Genomic DNA, 21,567 nt, shown 5'->3' on the forward strand with positions numbered 1-21,567 from the left:
CAGCTACTATGGTGTGTCCCTGAAGTAGCACTGGATTCCGGGTTGGGAAATCTGGAGTCGGGTCCCACAGGTCGACGATCTTGTTCTGTATCGCTTAGGGGTGCTATGCTGTGTTCACATGAGGTGAAAACTGTGTGATTGCCGTTACAGGTCAGGTTAAGCCAGGAGCTACTCCAGTGCACGTCTTTACCTGGCCATTGCTGAGAGGTATCCTTTAACTAAGGTTGATTGATCCACTTGCATTAGTATTTTATTTTCCAGCACTGCCTTAGCCCTCTTGGGCATGGAGTTCGCCAGAGCTTCACAGGTTGCCACTGGAGTCCTCTTCCACTCCTCCAAGGCGACATCACAGAGCTGGTGGATGTTAGAGACCTTGCGCTCCTCTACCTTCCGTTTTAGGATGCCCCACAGATACTCAATAGGGTTTAAGTCTGGAGACATGCTTGTACAGTCCATCACCTTTACCTTCAGCTTCTTTAGCAAGGCAGTGGTCGTCTTGGTGGTGTGTTTGGGGTCGTTATGTTGGAATACTGCCCTGCGGCCCAGTCTCTGAAGGGAGGGTATAATGCTCTGCTTCAGTATGTCACAGTACATGTTGGCATTCATGGCTCCCTCAATGAACTGTAGCTCCCCAGTGCCGGCAGCACTCATGCAGCCCCAGACCATGACACTCCCATCACCATGCTTGACTGTAGGCAAGACAAACTTGTCTTTGTACTCCTCACCTGGTTGCCGCCACACACGCTTGACACCATCTGAACCAAATAAGTTTAACTTGATCTCATCAGACCACAGGACATGGTTCCAGTAATCCATGTCCTTAGTCTGCTTGTCTTCAGCAAACTGTTTGTGGGCTTTCTTGTGCATCATCTATGCAAGAAGCTTCCTTCTGGAACAACAACAATGCAGACCAATTTGATGCAGTGTGCAGCGTATGGTCTGAGCACTGACAGGCTGAGCCCCAACTCTTTAACTTCTGCAGCAATGCTGGCAGCACTCATACGTTTTTTTTTCCCAAAGACAACCTCTGAATGTGACGCTGAGCACGTGTTGCGTTTGATATATATAAACTGGGATTTATTTTTTTCAGCGGGAACACGGGGGAATGCAGTTCCGGCACCTCTGATACCTCCCACACTGAATGTATTTTATGGCAAGAAGTGATGGGGTGTGCTGGAAGGTCTAGTGATGCTGCTTGCTGGGGAATCTATTGTCGCTGGTAGGGATCTATTTTTGTGTGGGTGTCTATTGTTGCTGGCAGAGGGTCTTATGTTGCTGGAGGGTCTTATGTTGCTGGGAGGGATCTATCGTTGAGGTCTATTACTGCTGAAGGGAGGAGTTCCTGCTCCTATACTCTGAGAAAAAAAGCCCTGTTTATATATATATATATATATATATATATATATATATATATATATATACACATTCTCAATCAGTTTTCACAGAAACGGAAATCAGGTTTTGTTTGAGGCTGTTTCTCAAACTAATGTTTTGGTAACGAATACATAGGCTGTCCTAAACAATGGGAATTGTTGACGGTTTCAGCAGTCCATTGTCCCTACAGCTACAGTAAACAGGTATGTTTTCTGTTGTTTGATAACTATGGTAAACAGCCTGACACATAAAAGGGGGCTTCAGGCATAAGCTAAGAGGACTCTCACTATGCTTTAAAACCAAAAGACTCACCTGTAATCAGCCAAGAAGAAGGTACCTGATCTTGTAAAGAAGAAGCCTAAGTCCTAGTTGTCAATGGAGATCACAAACACAGTAACCGGAGCTAAGTAACTTTTAAGTGTATTTCTACTGTTACAGACCATAGGCTGTTTATTTGCTAGGCATTTTGCTTGTTATAGTTATCTGTCAGTCTTGTATTGTGTTACTAAAATTGTAATAGTTTTGTATGTACAGCATTTTTGTTCAGTAAAAAGCACATTTACACACGGCAAAGGTCTCAGCTTCCTTGCTTATTCCGCAAAGTAACCTTGCTAGATAGATGCAAGCAAAACAGCACATGCGCTCAACTTCTTTGGTCGACCATGGCGAGGCCTGTTCTGAGTGGAACCTGTCCTGTTAATGTTGTATGGTCTTGGCCACTGTGATGCAGCTCAGTTTCAGGGTCCTGGCAATCTTCTTGTAGCCTAGGTCAGTGATGGCGAACCCTGGAACCCCAGATGTTTTGGAACTACATTTCCCATGATGCTCAACTACACTGCAGAGTGCATGAGCATCATGGGAAATGTAGTTCCAAAACATCTGGGGTTTGCCATTACTGGCCTAGTCCATCTTTATATAGAGCAAAAATTCTTTTTTTTTCAGATGCTCAATGAGTTTTCTCCATGAGGTGCCATGTAGAACTTCCAGTGACTAGTATGACAGAGTGAGAGCGATGACACCAAATTTAACACACCTGTTCCCCATTCACACCTGAGACCTTGTAACACTAACGAGTCACATGACATTTTCACTTAGGGGTGTACTCACTTTTGTTGCCAGCGATTTAGACATTAATGGCTGTGTGTTGAGTTATTTTGAGGAGACAGAAAATTTACACTGTTATACAAGCTGTACACTCACCACTTTACATTGTAGCAAAGTGACATTTCTTCAGTGTTGTCACATGAAAAGATATAATAAAATATTTACAAAAATGTGAGGGGTATACTCACTTTTGTGAGATACTGTGTGTGTGTGTATATATATATATATATATATATATATATATATATATATATACATATGTATATATGTAATTATAGATAACTTTTTTGGGGGGAGGTGAAGCAGCAGCAGCACACTGATCTTCCCAGAGAATAGCTGTGCACGGAGAGCGGGTTTGTGTCAGCACAAGTCTGATCATTGGAGGAGAGAAGGCTGAGTTTTCAGTGCAGCCTGAAAACTAACCATGGTCTGCTCTCATGCCAATGTGGTCAGTTTTTGATAGCAAAACAGAGGGACTGGCAGGGACACCAGATATTTGACACAAAGGATGCAATACGAAGAGAACAGGATACTTTTTCATACATGGTGCAGCAGGCACATTTTAAGAATATGTAATTTTGGGTTTTTCATAAGTTGCTGTACTTTTAAGGAGGGATGGGCTGTTTCCAGGTGAGCCTGCTCTCTGTTTGTGTATTACTATAAATGTTCCCATAGTTGGGAAACTCAGCAAGTTTAGAGTTAGGGACCACATGTTACAGAGGTACCCTGATGCGGCAGTGTGGCTTTCACATGTATTTGTAAATATATGCAATTAAGGCCTTGCTCACATGGGCTTACTGCAGCGTATGCCTGTGAAAAGGCTGTGTTTGCCCATACAGGGATGCACAGGTGTTCCACACATCCCCTTGCAAGTAGTCCTATTCATATCAATTAGACACAGGTTCTGCTCCCAATTTGACAGCTGCGCAATCGCGTGGCCCCAAACGCACACTGTCTGCACCTGCATGGATGTCACATTGGCAACAGCAGCTATGCCCGTGCAGCCTCTGTAGGCCAACTGACATAAGTGGGGCTGCTTGCACAGGGATACAAGCAACACCTGTGCAACCCCGTGCGGACAAACATGGCCCCTGCACGGATGCAAGCTGTAGTATGCCCGTGTGAACGAGGTCTAAAAGCTCTGTTTTTAGCCTGAATAGTTGAAACAAATTTGTTTGTTTTTTTGCTAGCTAGCTTGAAAGTGTTTTAGGGAACTCCTTTTTTTTTACTGTTTGTCTTTTGAATGCAGTGGATCTGATTTAGACAAAGGAGAGAGAGAGAGCACACAGGCTCCTAGTGCAGAAACCTCTATTAAATTACTAAAAACAATTAAAATTGCACTCACAAAAATAAACTTCTTTCGGGCATATCATCAGATCCACGTGAATATTGCCTCCACCAACATCCTCTAGCAGCCACCATCAGAATGACACTTCAGCCACCGGCTGCAGCTCCACAGGCTGAACACACGCTCTCATCACTGACGCACTGTCCACGATGACAGGTAACCGAGCCAGCAGTGAGGCAGAAGAATGCTCGCAGTATGCATTTCGGAGGGCGAAGCCTCCTTTTTTCAAGTCCATGAAAAAGGGACTTGAAAAAGGAGGTTACTTTCTTCGAAACACGTTGTCATAGCAACAGGTTGTCATCTCTCCTGGTGCTGCCCCTTCCCCTTATGTAGCACTGCACACTGAGCTGGCTTGGTTATGTACTGCGAGCGTTCCTCTGCCTTGCTGCTGGCTTGGTTGCCTGTCAGCATGGACAGTGTTTAAGTGATGAGAGCGTGTGTTCAGCCTGTGGAGCAGCAGCCGGCGGCTGAAGTGTCATTCTGATGGTGGCTGCTAGAGGATGTTGGTGGCGTTGATATTCACATGGAGCAGATGATGGTTGAAAGAAGTTTATTTTTGTGAGTGCAATTTTAACTGCTTTTAGTCATCTAATAAAGGTTACTGCACTGGGAGCTCTCTCTCTCCTTTGACTAATTACAGCGTCTGGTGTCCCACTGGTACATAGAGCAGCAAGGCTTCCAGGTCACCAGGTCACAGCAACCTTGACACGAACATTGTTACTATCGATTTCTGTTTTGTGAACTCATTGGGCAAGTTACCTCTGGCGTCAGCACAAAATACTAGTTAAATTTGTGTCTGTATCTTTGTTTTAGTGCATCTCAATGCACACCTGTGAGTTGTATTGCACAAAAAAAAACAGGTTTGTTGTTGAAATAGATTATTCGTTACTGTGTGCTGCAGTAACACACGCATTTTACATGTGTTAGTGCAATGCAAAAATTTGAATCCAACCTAAATGTGTTTTACATAGAAGCAGCACAAGGATCTGACTAATCATTTTACAATCTTTCTAATAAAACACTCGCACTAGAAGAGATGGGCAACAGCACCGTAAATCAATTAGGGCTCTTTTAATTGCACATTGTTGACTTTGAGCACGCATACAGGAGGGGAGGGCAGAAGTCTGACCTCATTAGTGTACTGCTGCCCTTTCTATGATAATCAGGGGCTGGGTCACAGACCAGGCTGAATTGCTTAACTGCAGTGTAGTTTGCATGGAGGTCACAGAACTGGTTGTGGTGCTTGGCAGACATGCTTGGATCACAAGCCTGACAAGAATAACAAATTCATTGGTAGGCAAAAAAACTCACATATGTATTTCAAATATATTTTTAGCTGTTTCCGTGGAACTTTAATCAAGTGGCACTATTACTGATGTATGTAACAGGAGAAAAGTGCTAAATCTGCACAGGGAACTTACTTTCTGATAATTATGTCCACGTAGTTTAGGTCAGCCCTGACATTAACACTGAGCTGCCCTGGGCGCCAGCGGTAAAGCGGCGCTTTTTTTAGCACCGCTTTACCCGCGCTATTCGGCTGCTAGCAGGGTGGTTTTAACCCCCCGCTAGCGGCCGAAAAGGGGGTTAAATCCGCCAGCAAAGCGCAGGTATGGCAGCCCTGCCCCATTGTTTTCAATGGGCAGGAGCAGTGGAGGAGCGGTGTATTCACCGCTCCTCCACTGCTGCAAAGAAGCTGCTGCCAGGACTTTTTGTGATGCCCTGCCAGCGCAGCGCCCCAGTGTGAAAGCACTCGGACTTTCACACTGGGTTTGCAGCTGAGGCTTTTTTCAGGCGCTATGCAGGCGCTACTTTTAGAGATGTAGCACCTGAAAAATGCCTCGGTGTGAAAGGAGTCTCAGTATCTCTGGCAATTTCCAAGTTTGTTGAACTGCCAAGACTGGCCCTGGCTGGATGTAGTTTGCATGCTAATTACACCTCCACTACTGGCATTTTCACTTGGTGAAGAAGAAATACAAATTGAAAATCCATTTACATCTTGTGACTTACTGAAAGCATTCTCCCTGGCCAGATACATTCTTCAGATATTGCTTCAGAGAGCTGCAGAATTCACCCACAGACTTCTGGGAAACCTTCATCTCATGTCTTACCAGGATTAGATACTGAGGAGAGGAGAGGAGCAATGAGGTGGTATCACAAAATCATGATGGTTCATAAAGCACTAATGGTGCCTTTGGGGTTCAACATAATACATACCCACACACATACTGTATAGGAACACCTACCAATACTCCATATTCAGCCAACACCCCAGTGCAAAAAAAAAACATGATTGTAGCACTGTCAGGCATAGTTAAATATGTAAAAAGCTCTGTGATGGGGTCAATGTGTAAGATCAAGTCATGTCCAATGCACTGTACAAGTTGACAGCATATACTGTGCGCATGCTGATCTCTGTTGGTGTCCTACAATGACCAAGCCAAAAAAACTGCTGACCATATCCAATGGTGGAACGTCATACATAACTTTCTACTTTTTTTTTAAATTCTTTTTAAAACAATCTTTATTTTACATTTTTATCATACAAAACATAAAGTAGGGAAACATAAAAGGAAAAAAATCATCAAGGTAACTATAACATTACAGCTGCTGGTCTCTCCACGTTCCGAGTTTGGAATCAAACGATGTGAATTTCCTCAGGAATGAAGAGAACATTTCGAGACGAGTACAAGTAGCTGATTGAAATTATTTAAACAGAAAATATGCAGATGAAACGTAGAGAAAAAGGGATAACTTTCTACTTTTAAGTGAGATGCAACATTAAAAGAAACTATATTTAGCTTAGGTTTTATTTAATTCAAAGCGTATATAAACCCACAATCAAAAATGTAGCATACTGCAGATTACCAATCCTTAGACGTGATGGCTGCATTCCTTTTTTTTTGGCATTTATTCTCACCTGGGCATCTGAACAGTAACACACATCCTATAATAGGGTGGCTACATTAATTCCCCCACTCTATCATTGGAGGAGCATTGTAGCCACTCTTGGACAGCAGCACTGTCAATCTGTAGAGAGGGTGGTGTTAGATGGACTAGTAGCTTTGGATGAATTTACAGGCGACTAACAAAATTAGCCAAAACTTCAGCCAACACTTTTTAAGCAGTTACAGCTACAGTTTTTTCAGCTTTTAGGGCAAAGGTTTTAAATAAAGAAATAACAACCAACCCTTGTAAGCACCCCTGTCAGTGATAAATGGTTTGTCTCAGCCCTCTAACTGCTACTTTTGTTAGCCTGGTCTGTTAAAGGAATCTAAAAAAATAACAGACTTACTGAGCAGGTGAAACTAAAGGAGAAAAGCCTAAAAAAAGAAAACTAAAGAAGCCACCACATTTACAGACTGGTAAGTTGCAAACATAAAATGTTTGTTTTTGGGTTGTGTTTTCAGTTGATGTTTTGATGTTTTATATCTTTTTTATCAGTTTTATCAAATCCTTTTTTTTTTTTTTGTGTGTGTGTGATTCACAGAAAATTTTAGACTTAGTATACCCAGAGCAAAGCCATTGTTATTTGCTTTCAGACAGGTTTTCTATGAAAGTCTATACTGCAGCCATGCTATAGTTATTATATTCCAATTGCACATCATATTAAATCAGAACATTCATAGTAGTGTGCTGCAAAAAAGGATTGGCATTGTAGGATATAGATAGAATATGTTGCCAGAACTTACTCCTTAACAGCTCCTTAATTCTTCAGATAAGTTCAATTTATTGGGAACATTACAGTAATCACATAAAGGTGAAAATTAAATAAATAAATGTTTCCAAGCCACACAGGACTCATTCAAGCCATACACCGAACAGCCATAACATTATGACCGCCCAACATACCCATCAAGGCATATACTCCACTAGATTTCTGCAGGTATGCTGTGTTATCTGGCACCAAGCCGCCAGAAGCAGATCCTTTAAAGTGATTGTAAAGTCAGAAGGCTTTTTTTTTTAATCTTAATGCATTCCATGCATTAAGATAAAAATCCTTCTGTGTGCAGCAGCCCACTTAATACTTACCTGAGCCCCCTCTAGATCCAGTGATGTTGCAAGAGTGTTTTGGCTGCCCGGGACTTCCGTCCCCATTGGCTCCCGCTGCTGTCAAAGTCAATCAGCAAATGAAAAAAGAAAAGGGGTGGGGCCAGGCCGCTGCTCCATTTCTGAATGGACACAGGGAGCTGTGACTCGGCTCGGGTGCCCCCATAGCAAGCTGCTTGCTGTGGGGGCACTCAACAGGAAGGAGGGGCTTGGAGCACGAACAGGGAACCGAGAAGAGGAGGATCTGGGCTGCTCTGTGCAAAACCACTTCACAGAGCAAGTAAGTATAACAGCTTTGTTATTTTTACCTAAAAAAAAACAAAAAAAAAACCCGAGACTTTACAATCACTTTAAAGTGGTTGTAAACCCTTAAAAAAAACCCTGCAAAACAAAGGCATAATGAGCTAGTATGCATAGCACTATTTACCTACCTGAGATTGAAGCCCCCGCAGCGGTCCTCGTTCACCGCTCCGGCGGCCGACATCTCTTCCAGGGGTTACTTCCTGGTATTTGTGGATCCGGCGCTGTGTTTGGCCAGAGCCGCGATGACGTTACTCCTGTGCATGCGAACGGGAGCCACTGGTAACGCCACGGTATAACTGAAGCAACAACACATACGTGCCGTTGCTTCAGTTTCCTTAAATGCGCATGTGCCAATGAAGTCAGCCCATGCAAATACAGGGATATCTCCTAAACCGTGCAGGTTTAGGAGATATCCAGTGTAGCAACAGGTAAGCCTAATTATAGGCTTGCCTGTAGTATAAAGTGGTTGTAAAGGGTTTACAACCACTTTAAGTCCTGTAAACTGCGGGGTGGGGCCTTGTTTTTCCAGCACATAGCACATCCTACAGATGCTTGATTGAAATTAGATCTGGAGAATTTGGAGGCCTCAGACTTGTTGTTGTGGCCATTTTTGAATGAATCAGATCTGGTCACCTTCTTCCATTGCTCCGTGGTCCAGTTCTGATGGTCACATGCCCTTGTAGGCACTTTTGGCTGTGGAAACGGGTCAGCGTGGGTATCTTGACCAGTTGGCAGCTACGCAGCCCCATATGCAACAAACTGAGATGCACTGTGTGTTCTGACACCTTTCTAGTAGAAACAATAATAACTTTTTTCAGCAATTTGAGCTACAGTAGCTCTTCTATTGGTTTAGACTACAATGGCCAGCCTTGACAACTCGATGCAGTTTTGGAGATGCTGTGACCTAGTCGTCCAGCCATTACAATTTGGCCCTTGTCAGAGTTGCTCAAATCCTTTCTCTTGCCCATTTTTTCTGCTTTCAACACATCAACTTCAGGGACAACATGTTCACTAGCTGCCTAATACAGTATATCCCACTCACTTTCAGATGCCTTTGTAATGAGATAATTAATGTTATTCACTTTGCCTGCCAGCGGTCATAATGTTATAGCTGATCGGTGTATGTGGCAGACATTATCGGTGTATGTGGCAGCTGAACGGTGTATGTGGCAGACATTACCGGTGTATGTGGCAGCTGAACGGTGTATGTGGCAGACATTACATTAGACATTTTTTACATATACGTTTTCCACATCTCAGACGCCCTCCACTCTATGCTCTGAATTTAACTCACTATTAAGTGAGTATCCATATATCAAACACACATATTCATCTTATCTAAAGGTTTTTGATATTTAATAATTAGAAAAATGATTTTTCTTTATATTCCATATACCTATTTCTTCCCCTTTTATGCATTTGCAGCCTGGTCACTTTGTGTGCCTTCTGTGGCCGCACAGAGTCCCTCTCATTTGTGTTGATTGGTTCCCCGTGGCGGTGGTTGCCCTTATGAGGTCTGGCGCTATATTTTCACCTTCCTTGGGGGCGGATATTGGCAGGGGGCACATGCACATTTATATATGTCTGTATTTAAGATAATTTATGTTTTGTTATTCTGTATTTAATGTATTTTCTTTTCTTGTTTATATTCCTATACAGTTTTTTTTACGCTTTCGTGACAGGTATATCCCCTGATGAAGCTAAATGCGAAACATGTCGGGTTAATATACGAAAAAGCAATCTTTGTTAAGCTGAATATTCGCCTTTGACCACCTTTATCACCAATTGTCGATTATCAGTCACCCAAGTGGTTTTGTTTATATATTTTTAACTATATTCTCATTAAAATTATTACCTCATTGGTTTTCATTATCATCTGTCAGCACCGTAAAAATCCAGTTTTTCTTCTCTTCCTTTGCATAACATATTTAAACCCCAAATCACCAGATTGAAAATATTCCCTTTAAAGGTGCAAAGCTTAAATCTATATTCGGGCTAAATCAAATAAAAAATAAAAAATAGAAAAACAAGACTGCCATGGAAGTGCCCCCACGTCTGACCTCACAGGTTCCCTTTAAAATACAAAATTCTGGGATGAAGGTGGTTGGTAATCCATCCTGCCATTGCGGCAGACACTTTAGAAAGCATTTAGGAACATGACAGCCATATCTGAAGATCAGTGGTGCAGTGTGGAAGAGACTGGCTGAAATATCTAATGTAATCCCTAGGCAGATCTGACTATCCAAACAAAGCCTGCAGGCAGCAAGTGTCCTAAGAAATAAATAGTGACACATGCTAAACCGGTTGTGACATCTTCATTTCAATAAAAATGTCACAGAAAACTGGTGCATTTGCAGCCTAAGAGAGAAATTCTACCAATGACATCAGGGCCGTTGTATAATTATACTTCAGCCTGTGTTTTACTGCAAAGAAATAGGATTAGTGTTAAATCAGAGCATTCCTCCTGTCATTTCCTATACTCACCGCAGAAGCAGTATTCTCATTGTCAGAAAGTCTCTGGTGCAAATCAAAGGACAGCGCCTGAAAGGAAACGGAGACGCGTGAAGTCTTCTTGGGGTATATCACAAAGCTGGTTTAAAGAAGAACTCCGCTGAACATTACATTTCTTCCAAAATTACAGGTTGTAGAATAAATCCACATAGCTTATTTATCTCTGTTTTTTAAGCTGACCTCCAGCCAGACTTTTTAAAGGAGAAGTACAGCTAAAGCTCATTTGGCTGGACTTCTCCTGTGGATCACAGGAGTGCAGTTTGTTTTACACTCCTGTGACCCGTTTACAGGAGAGAGCGGGCTGAAGTCCGCTCTCTGCCGACGTCACAGAAGTCGGTCCAGGCTCAGGACGTCACCTCAACCAAAGAGTCGGGATCCGCTCAGATCCCTGGACCTGAACCCGGCTCAGCCTCTTAGCGAGCCGCTGAGAGCCTGAGCCGGCTGCCCTCTCCATAGCCCAGTGCTCCAGTGAGCGAGGAGGGGGCAGAGCAGAGAGCTACTGACTGCCAGCAGCTCTATGCTCATGGAGGCCGATGCTGCATCCACCTAGGTAAGCATGAATGAAAAAAAACCCCAAAAAAACCCCCATACTTCTCTTTTAAGATTAATGCAGTTCATGAATACATTATGAAAGGTGTTTTTTAATGCAAGCATGCTAAGCGTGTGAATTTGAGTTGGCATTTAGCTTCTATACAGCAGAGCAGAAGAGAGAAATCAGTTGTGCTGCAGTACAAACAGCATGCTGATAGGAAGAGAGAGCAGGGTGACAGAGAGATGAGTTTATCAGTCTGCTGCTTCTCCTTCTACTCTCCAGTCTAACTTAGGAAGGGGGGACACTATGGGGTTGATTTATTAAAGGAAAACAGACTGTGCACTTTGCAAAGTGCAGATGCACTCTGCAAGAGCAGTTGCTCCAGGGCTTAATAAATGATGAAAAGCTCTTCTGAATTCCATCATCCAATCATATGCAAGCAAAAAGGCTGTTTTTTAAATTTTCCTTGCATGTGATTGGGTATTCTTTGTAAAGTGAAGCTTTACCTTATTTACTAAGATCTGGAGCAACTGCACTTGCAGAGTGCAATTGCACTTTTCAAAGTGCACAGTCTATTTGCCTTTAGTAAATCAACCCCATAAGTGCTTCTGGAAGCAGAACTTCAGCTGGGTCTGAAAAATACTGTAGCTGCTGACTTTTACAAAACACATACAATACTTACCAGGCCAAGAAGTCAAGCGCTGTCTTTCTTTACCTAGAAATCTTGAGCGCTGTCTTTGGTCCCGCGTCACCATTATGCCAACAGTGACTTTCTACCCAGTTACAGCAGAACATAATACCAGTGCTGGTTCAAACAGGCTTTCAGGAGGCAACATATTATCTCCAAGCTGCATGTCAAATGCCTCTGAAAAGCGTTCCACCAGGGATCACTTTTCAGAGGAGCGACAAACTCTGCCACAAATGTAAACAGGCCATTAGTATTTGGAAGCTGCCATTCTGATATACTGTTTTACCCCTCTTGCATGTACTGTATGTGTAAAACAGTGAACAGAAAGGGGTGATGTCAGGTAGATAAGCAGGATATCTAATGAAGAGGAATAAAAGGGGAAAAAAAGAATGATTTCCAGAAAAACGATCATAAAGAAGCAGAAAATATACATATATTATTATAATGTATATTATATAAGGAGCATAAGGTGAACAGGTGAAACACCCAGAGCTTTTATTACTTTCATTATACAGGAGTTTAATGTATGGGCTATTGCCCTCCGCCCTCCAATAATTCAGATTCCAGCTGGGCTCTCATTCTGCTGGATGCACTGACTGCACAGAGCAAAGGCCAGAGCTTAATGCAGCCTTCAGCGAAAGCTTTATTACCCAGAGCTCTTTCCGTCTGCAAAGATGAACCTTGCTTCATTTGCTATCAATGCGCTCCCAAGGATATATACAGCAGCTTATTCATTTTATCATAGAAATACTTTGTCGAGCCCAATTCTTTTCCAGATCTTAGATTGTTTTGTAGTTAAATCTAATCATGAAAATAGGGCTGTATACCATTACCGGGAGTAAAAAGGGGCTCAGACATAGCTGCCAACCTCCTAGTCTTCTACAGTATTACTGCATTTTTCACAGTCCCAGGGACATGATTTTGCAGCAGGCATTTGTAACAGCCACAGAATCGATCCCCTTAAGCCTCGTACACACGATCGGATTGTTGGCCAACAAAACCGTGGACTTTTGTCCGAAGGGCGTTGGCCCAAACTTGTCTTGCATACACACGGCCACACAAGTGTTGGCCAACAAATACGAACGTAGTGATGTACTACTGTACTGTTTTTCAGCTCTTTAGCGCCACCCTTTGGGCTCCTTCTGCTAATGTCGTGTTAGTAGAAGTTTGGTGAGTGTTGATTTGCGCTTTTCATTTCTCACTTTTCTTTTCGCGCTTTTCAGTTAGTTTCTGAACGGTCGTCCGTCAACCAGCCATGTTGCGGAATCGGAGGAGATAACGTGTTATTTATTATAGGCCTTGGAGTTATTGCTTTGACATTATTTTTTTGGTTGAATAATGATTTAATTTGGTATATTTTCTATATTTTTGGATGCATAGAATGCACTTTGTAGGTTAAGTTCTATTGGCAGATAGCATGTCTAATTTTATTTGTTTTCTTTTTTAATGCAATAAAAAAATTGTGTAGAATAATACTTGGCTATGTGTTTTACTTCAAATGACAGTTTGGGAATAGGCAGTTACATTTAAAAAAATACAATGTAAAATTGACAAGGGACATCAACATAGTTGTATCTTTGATCTTAAAAACTACGGGATAATGGTGTTGTGGTAACTTGCTCAAATTAAAAAAAAAAAAAAAAAAAGCATAATAATATTATTCTTGATATCACTAGAAAAAAAAGCCTTTGAAAATTAGTTTGCAATAACTCCATCAGTATCACCAGCAAAGCAGCTTCATTATTATCCCATTAAAGAAGAAGAGAATTGTGCGCTGCTTTTCGAGATTTCATAATTTGCCACGTCATGAAATGTTAATTCTTCATTACGAACGCTAGTTTACAAGACCGACCGCTTCTGGCTCGTCCTTGCTTCCGAGCATGCGTGTTTGTACTTTAAACTTTTGTCCGACGGACTTGTGTACACACGCTCGGAATATCCATCAACACACATTTGTCTGCGGAAAATTTGAAAACCTGTTAGCCAACATTTGTTTGCAGAAAATCCGACAACAATTGTCCGATGAAGCATACACACGGTCGGATTTTTCGCCAACAGCCTGACATCGAACATTTCCCGTTGGAAAGTCCGATCGTGTGTACGAGGCTTAAGTGTTCTTGTTGCTTGGAAAAAAATCAGCAGCGGTCAATGCAAGGTCTGTTTCGCAGCAATTTGTATCTCAGTTGCTGAGTGATTAACTTTTTCCACCAGAACAGGTTTCCACGGGTGGAAGGAAAGAAAACTACTCAAATACCTCCTGCAGCGCTACTGTATTCTGCTGGCGGGGAGCCTTCCCTGGCAGCAGAACACAATGATCAGTGTTGCCAGCTATAGCCGCTGGCACTAATCGTTCTGGAAAAACCCGACAGGCGGTTTGCACACAATTAGGGATGAGCCGAACACCTCCCTGTTCGGTTCGCACCAGAACATGCGAACAGGCAAAACATTTGTTCGAACACGCAAACACCGTTAAAGTCTATGGGACACGAACATGAATAATCAAAAGTGCTAATTTTAAAGGCTTATATGCAAGTTATTGTCATAAAAAGTGTTTGGGGACCTGGGTCCTGCCCCAGGGGACATGGATCAATGCAAAAAAAAGTTTTAAAAACGGCCGTTTTTTCAGGAGCAGTGATTTTAATAATGCTTAAAGTGAAACATTAAAAGTGTAATATCCCTTTAAATTTTTGTACCTGGGGGGTCCCCCTAAATTCCGTACCAGGCCCTTCAGGTCTGGTATGGATATTAAGGGGAACCCCGCGCCAAAATTTAAAAAAAAAACGGCATGGGGTCCCCCCAAAAATCCATACCAGACCCTTATCCGAGCACGCAACCTGCAGGAAAAGAGGAGGGGACGAGAGAGCGCCCCCCCTCCTGAACCGTACCAGGCCACATGCCCTCAACATTGGGAGGGTGCTTTGGGGTAGCCCCCTAAAACACCTTGTCCCCATGTTGATGAGAACAAGGGCCTCATCCCCACAACCCTGGCCGGTGGTTGTGGGGGTCTGCGGGTGGGGGGCGTATCGGAATCTGGAAGCCCCCTTTAACAAGGGGACCCCCAGATCCCGGTCCTCCCCCCTGAAATGGTTTAGGGGTACAAAAGTACCCCTACCATTTCACTAAAAAACTGTCAAAAATGTTAAAAATGACAAGAGACAGTTTTTGACAATTCCTTTATTTAAATGCTTCTTCTATCTTCCTTCATCTTCTTCTGGTTCTTCTGGTACTTATGGTTCTTCCTCCGGTGTTCTCGTCCAGCATCTCCTCCGTGGTGTCTTCTTCCCTTCTTCTCCTCGGGCCGCTCCGCATCCATGGCATGGAGGGAGGCTCCTGCTCTTCTCTTCATCTTCTTGTCTTTATCTTCTTTTTGGGCCGCTCTGCATCCATGCTGGCATGGAGGGAGGCTCCCGCTGTGTGACGCTACTCCTCTTCTGACGGTTCTTAAATAACGGGGGGCGGGGCCACCCGGTGACCCCGCCCCCTCTGGCGCACGGGGACATGATGGGACTTCCCTGTGGCATTCCCCCTGACGCAACAGGGAAGTCCCGTCAAGTCACCGTGCGTCCGAGGGGGGCGGGGTCACCGAGTGGCCCCGCCCCCAGTTATTTAAGAACCGTCAGAAGAGGAGAAGCATCACGCAGTGGGAGCCTCCCTCCATGCCAGCATGGATGCGGAGCGGGCTGAAAAGAAGATGAAGACAAGAAGATGAAGAGAAGAAGATGAAGAGGAGAAGAAGATGAAGAGCCTCCCTCCATGCAATGGATGCGGAGCGGCCCGAGGAGAAGAAGGGAAGAAGACGCCGCGGAGGAGATGCTGGACGAGAACACCGGAGGAAGAACCAGAAGTACCAGAAGAACCAGAAGAAGAAGAAGATGAAGGAAGATAGAAGATAGAAGAAAGAAGAAGCATTTAAATAAAGGAATTGTCAAAAACTGTCTCTTGTCATTTTTAACATTTTTGACAGATTTTTAGTGAAATGGTAGGGGTACTTTTGTACCCCCTTACCATTTCACACAGGGGGGAGGACCGGGATCTGGGGGTCCCCTTGTCAAAGGGGGCTTCCAGATTCCGATAAGCCCCCTGCCCGCAGACCCCCACAACCACCGGCCAGGGTTGTGGGGATGAGGCCCTTGTCCTCATCAACATGGGGACAAGGTGTTTTGGGGGCTATCCCAAAGCACCCTCCCAATGTTGAGGGCATGTGGCCTGGTATGGTTCAGGAGGGGGGGCGCTCTCTTGTCCCCCCCTCTTTTCCTGCGGCCTGCCAGGTTGCATGCTCGGATAAGGGTCTGGTATGGATTTTTGGGGGGACTACACGCTGTTTTTTTTTTAAATTTTGGCGCGGGGTTCCCCTTAATATCCATACCAGACCTGAAAGGCCTGGTATGGAATTTAGGGGGACCCCCCACGTCATTTATTTTTTTAAATTTTGGCCGGGGTTCCCCTTAATACCCATACCAGACCTGAAGGGCCTGGTATGGAATTTAGGGGGACCCCCCACGTCATTTTTTTTTTAAATTTTGGTTCGGGGTTCCCCTGTAGGGAATTCCCATGCCGTTTTTATCAACGAACTTCTATGTGTATTGTCGGACCGGCAATGCATTAATAGGCGCGAGTAGTTTTAAATGTCTTTTTTCCTTTGAAATGTCATTTTGCTGTAAGACTGTTCTAAACACGGGAAACATGCGCCCCTTTACAGGCATACTATAGACACCCCCCAGGTACGAAATTTAAAGGAGGAAGGAAAAAAAAGGAAAAGAAAGGCGCCTCTAAGTGCAGTATGTAAAATTTAATAGAGTGCACAAAGGGTTAAAAGCACTTACAAGATTGTTGAGTGTTAAAAGACATGATAAAATCAGGAGTCCTCATCTGTGGCATGTGTCCATCCTCAGCACGGTGGTAGAGAGCCGTGTAGAGCCGTCCAGCAGCTGTAAAGCGTTCTCATGCGTGTTGAAAAGAGGAGGCAGCAGGGAAGCCTGTATTCACTGCGGGACACACAAGGCTGATGGTGTCAGTGTAGAGAAGGGGGTGGTAACGCGTTTCGGAGCATGTGCGGCTCCTTCGTCAGACCTACGCCCACACTCCTCAAGCTGGCTTATAAATGGTGAGGGGGAGGAGCAAGGGGAGGAGTGTGGGCAGATACTAAATACACAATGATAAGGGAAGTGACAGATGTATTATGAGGACGGCCAAGACGACCGTGCACTCGCAAAATGGATTATTAACGTCAGTGCTATATACAATGAAGTCCTGAAGGAATTTGAAACAGGGGTACAGGGCACAGATGTCAGTGGTTAAATTAACAATAATAAATAAATAAATATACAAACATAAGGTTGACATTGAATTAATATACAGGTGTGTTACATGGTCGGCCGGGTGTCTATATGAATGTGTTATAAAGGCGGCCGGGCATTTGTACACATGCAAATAGGGTCGTAAGTCTAATGTTGAGTTGACAATGAATAAATCTACAATCGTGTTACAAGGGCGGCCAGGCGTATATACACATGTGTTACCGGGGCAGCCAGGCATCTATGTGCACGTGTTACAAAGGCAGCCGGGCGTTTGTACACATTAACAACATTAGACTTACGACCCTATTTGCATGTGTACAAATGCCCGGCCGCCTTTATAACACATTCATATAGACACCCGGCCGACCATGTAACACACCTGTATATTAATTCAATGTCAACCTTATGTTTGTATATTTATTTATTTATTATTGTTAATTTAACCACTGACATCTGTGCCCTGTACCCCTGTTTCAAATTCCTTCAGGACTTCATTGTATATAGCACTGACGTTAATAATCCATTTTGCGAGTGCACGGTCGTCTTGGCCGTCCTCATAATACATCTGTCACTTCCCTTATCATTGTGTATTTAGTATCTGCCCACACTCCTCCCCTTGCTCCTCCCCCTCACCATTTATAAGCCAGCTTGAGGAGTGTGGGCGTAGGTCTGACGAAGGAGCCGCACATGCTCCGAAACACGTTACCACCCCCTTCTCTACACTGACACCATCAGCCTTGTGTGTCCCGCAGTGAATACAGGCTTCCCTGCTGCCTCCTCTTTTCAACATGCATGAGAACGCTTTACAGCTGCTGGACGGCTCTACACGGCTCTCTACCACCGTGCTGAGGATGGACACATGCCACAGATGAGGACTCCTGATTTTATCATGTCTTTTAACACTCAACAATCTTGTAAGTGCTTTTAACCCTTTGTGCACTCTATTAAATTTTACATACTGCACTTAGAGGCGCCTTTCTTTTCCTTTTTTATATCTTCAGAGTTGCTTCTCTTCTAACCAAAGTGCTGCCAGAAGTGCCATCTCATCACTATCATCCCTCTGACCAGCTACCCACCTCCACCAGAGCGCCCTTATCACCTCTCTGTTTTATACCTCTACGAAATTTAAAGGGATCTTACACTTTTCTTGTTTCACTTTAAGCATTATTAAAATCACTGCTCCCGAAAAATCGGCCATTTTTAAAACTTTTTTTTGATACATGTCCCCTGGGGCAGGACCCAGGTCCCCAAACACTTTTTATGACAATACCATGCATATAAGCCTTTAAAATTAGCACTTTTGATTTCTCCCACAGACTTTTAAAGGGTGTTCCACGGCATTCGAATTTGCTGCGAACACCCCAAATTGTTCGCTGTTCGGCGAACTTGCGAACAGCCCATGTTCGGGTCGAACATGAGTTCGTCTCGAACTCGAAGCTCATTCCTACACACAATCAATCGATAGATTCATTTCTGTACAACCAGGGTGCCTATACATTGATTAAAATTCAGCCGGTCCTTGCTGAACTGGCCGAATTTCGATCCATGTATGACCGGCTTAAGTGTTTAGGGTTGGGGTTGGGTAGGACAGGTAGTGTTTTTTTATCTTAAAGCGGAACTCCTTTCCCCCTCCTCTATCACTCTTGGACACTTTTTTGGGGAGGGGTTTAAACCCCTCGCCCCCCTCCTTCCCCGTTGCCCGCAGTCTTCGGGTTCATGTTACAGGTCCCAGAAGGCTGCGGGACAAGTAAGCTCTAACGAGCAGGGCCCTCTGATCCCTCTTGTATTGACTTGTATTGTAAATTTACTGTTTGCCCTCATGTCATAAAGCGCTGTGTAAACTGTTGGCGCTATATAAATCCTGTATAATAATAATAATAATAATAATTCACAAACTGCAGTGCGGATCGCACATACGCAGTGGGAAGCCGGCTGTGAAGCCAGAAGGAGTCACAGCTGGCTTCCCAAAACCTGAAATTGTGCCAGGGACCTGAAGACTGATGAAGAACCGGTATTTGAAGCTCCTGACTCATTTATTTTTTTTAGGCTGGACTGAAGATCCCCTTTAAGGGAAAGAATGCATTAAGGTAAAAAAAACAATAATTTAGAACCACCTTAACCATTCCCTACTCCAGCCAAAGCTACGAAGAAAAGTTTTGGCTTTATATACACTTTAAGACATACTAAGGCAACCAGTGGCGGTTGGTGCTCCATTTCTTGGAGGGGGGGTAGCAAACAAACCCCCCACCCGCTCGCCTGTTCGCAAGCCCACCAGCCCCGCACTTACACCGTCCAGTTTGCGGACGGCTTCTCCTCCCAGGCAATCTGGTCGCTTATCCTCCTAGCCATTTGGCTCTCAGGACCCGCTTCCTGATTGGCCGGGAGGAGAAGTAGGAAGACATTAGTGAATAATAATTCGCTAATGTCACACAATAGGGTGGGCTCAGGGTGCAGTGCTCTGCGCCCCGAGCCCACCCTTTTTGAAGCCAATTAGAGCCTCCAGCAATAATCACGTGCTTCACAAAAAAAATTTTAAATAACAAACTCGTAGAACTTTATGCGTCCGGCGCCCCGCATGGAGATTAGGGGCCAGCGCATAGGGATTAGGGGGGGGCGGCGCTCCTTATAGATGGGCCGCCGCTGGAGGCGACCAATGCAGAACTTCAATGTTTAAAATGCTCACTGCCTGAATATCTCTGGTTTCAATACTACTAAAAGTCAGAATTATGTCTCTTTTTATTTGTTCCAGGTCATGGATCCAAAAAGCAGAAAGCCAACTATCAGTATGACAAATGGGCCACTGGTATTTTCAGAAGGAGAGGCCAGCATTGCTTAGCCAGGCTCTGAACTACACCTTCTAACTGCTTTATTGCAGCAGAGGCAGATTGAGGACTGGATGTGCTCCCTTTTCTATATGAAATGTGCACTTCTCCTTTAGGAGGAATAAGAAAACTGGGTTATAATTAAAACAATTAAATCAACATAGGTTGCCGGAGACAGAGAAACGTATGTAGCGGTCCTCAGATCATTAAAAATATTAGGATAAATACATGGATTTAGATATGTAAGTCTAATGCACAACCCCAGTGGCCCTGCGACTCTGTGTCATATCTCATCACACACTGCCATGGCTTGTGAAAGAGCATGAGCCAATGTGCAAAGATCTATCACCGCACACAGCACTTTATTCACAGCAGAATGAATCACCTTGTTTTCCAGTCTCCCGATCAGCTCGGCCAGTCGGTTAATCTGCGCCTCCAGACCCTCTTCCTTCACATCTGAGCAACCTGCATGCACAGAAACATGAAATTTACAGCCTACTTCTCAATAGGATTATTGGAAAACACCACTGAAAATGGGGATCAGCGTCCCTAAGGTTGTACATCAGTCAGGGGCTTAGAGGACAGGATTATAGACACTGAAATACGCAATTTACAACACAAACTAACTAGAAACTAAAACTAACTATGATAGAAGGAAAGCTCCAGGCTTGACAACACAACCTGTCCATAGTAGGTGCTGTCAGTTGCACTTAAACTGATTAGCCTACATCAGATGTCTACTAATCTTTGACCTGGAAACAAACAAACCAAAAAGTAAAACAAACTGTCCAATATAGCAAAATCACAGGCCAGATGTTTGGTGAAACTAAGCTCAGAAATTGAAATCGAACATTACTTTTTTGGCCTTACAACACATTAAAGACAAAAAAAAATAAATAAGTACAAATAAAGAATACTATTCATTTTGGGATCTATTTATAGAAAAAAAAGTCTCAAACATTCACACAACTGTCGGAAATAATCCCCATAATGCGTATAATATTTGTATTTCGTATGATCACCAGTTCCATCTAGTGGCCATAATTCTGTATTTTTTAAGAAATGCCACAATCAGGAACATACTGTATTAAGGCCACTAGATGGAGCTGAAGATCTTAGGAAATACAAATATTAGACACATTACACTTATTATTCCTGATGGCTGTGTGAATGCCGAGGCAGACCCCATCGTATATTTTTTGAAATGTTGTGACTTGTCTGGAGTTCTCCTTTAAATTCTCACATTCTAAACATCTCACAAGGATAGTTACTAGTTACTGACCTTTACCATACATTAAGACTACAGTCAGTGGTGCACAAAAAAAAAAAAAGAACAAAAAAAGTTCTAAACAGTTTGCAAGGTTAAGAATTGGGCATCTCACTCATACAGGCTCACTTAACACCCAACCTCTTTGCTGCTGATACTTACCATCCCTGTTCTCCCCTGCACCCTCTTCCCACAGAAATACATGGTAGTTCAAGAATGGTGAGCATGTGACCCCATCTGCTTACTTTCACAATAAAGTGTGGTTTGGCTGAGC

The 21,567-nt window shown here is 43.6% G+C and overlaps 1 protein-coding gene across 3 annotated transcripts in view; it reads right to left on the reverse strand.

Moving 5' to 3' along the window:
- Positions 1–21,567, reverse strand: part of NECAB2 (N-terminal EF-hand calcium binding protein 2) — a 370,725-nt gene that overhangs the window by 22,044 nt on the left and 327,114 nt on the right. For 2 of the 3 annotated variants that reach the window (XM_073605449.1, XM_073605452.1), the window contains 4 exons: positions 21,309–21,326; positions 20,412–20,491; positions 10,661–10,717; positions 5,834–5,946 (listed from right to left, as the gene is read on the reverse strand). In XM_073605449.1, coding sequence (XP_073461550.1) covers positions 5,834–5,946; positions 10,661–10,717; positions 20,412–20,491; positions 21,309–21,326 — 268 coding nt within the window. The remainder of the gene's footprint in view (positions 1–5,833; positions 5,947–10,660; positions 10,718–20,411; positions 20,492–21,308; positions 21,327–21,567) is intronic. The other variant, XM_073605451.1, reaches the window with a different exon arrangement.

This window comes from Aquarana catesbeiana, linkage group LG11 (genome assembly GCF_042186555.1).
Source record: "Aquarana catesbeiana isolate 2022-GZ linkage group LG11, ASM4218655v1, whole genome shotgun sequence".
NCBI lineage: Eukaryota > Metazoa > Chordata > Amphibia > Anura > Ranidae > Aquarana > Aquarana catesbeiana.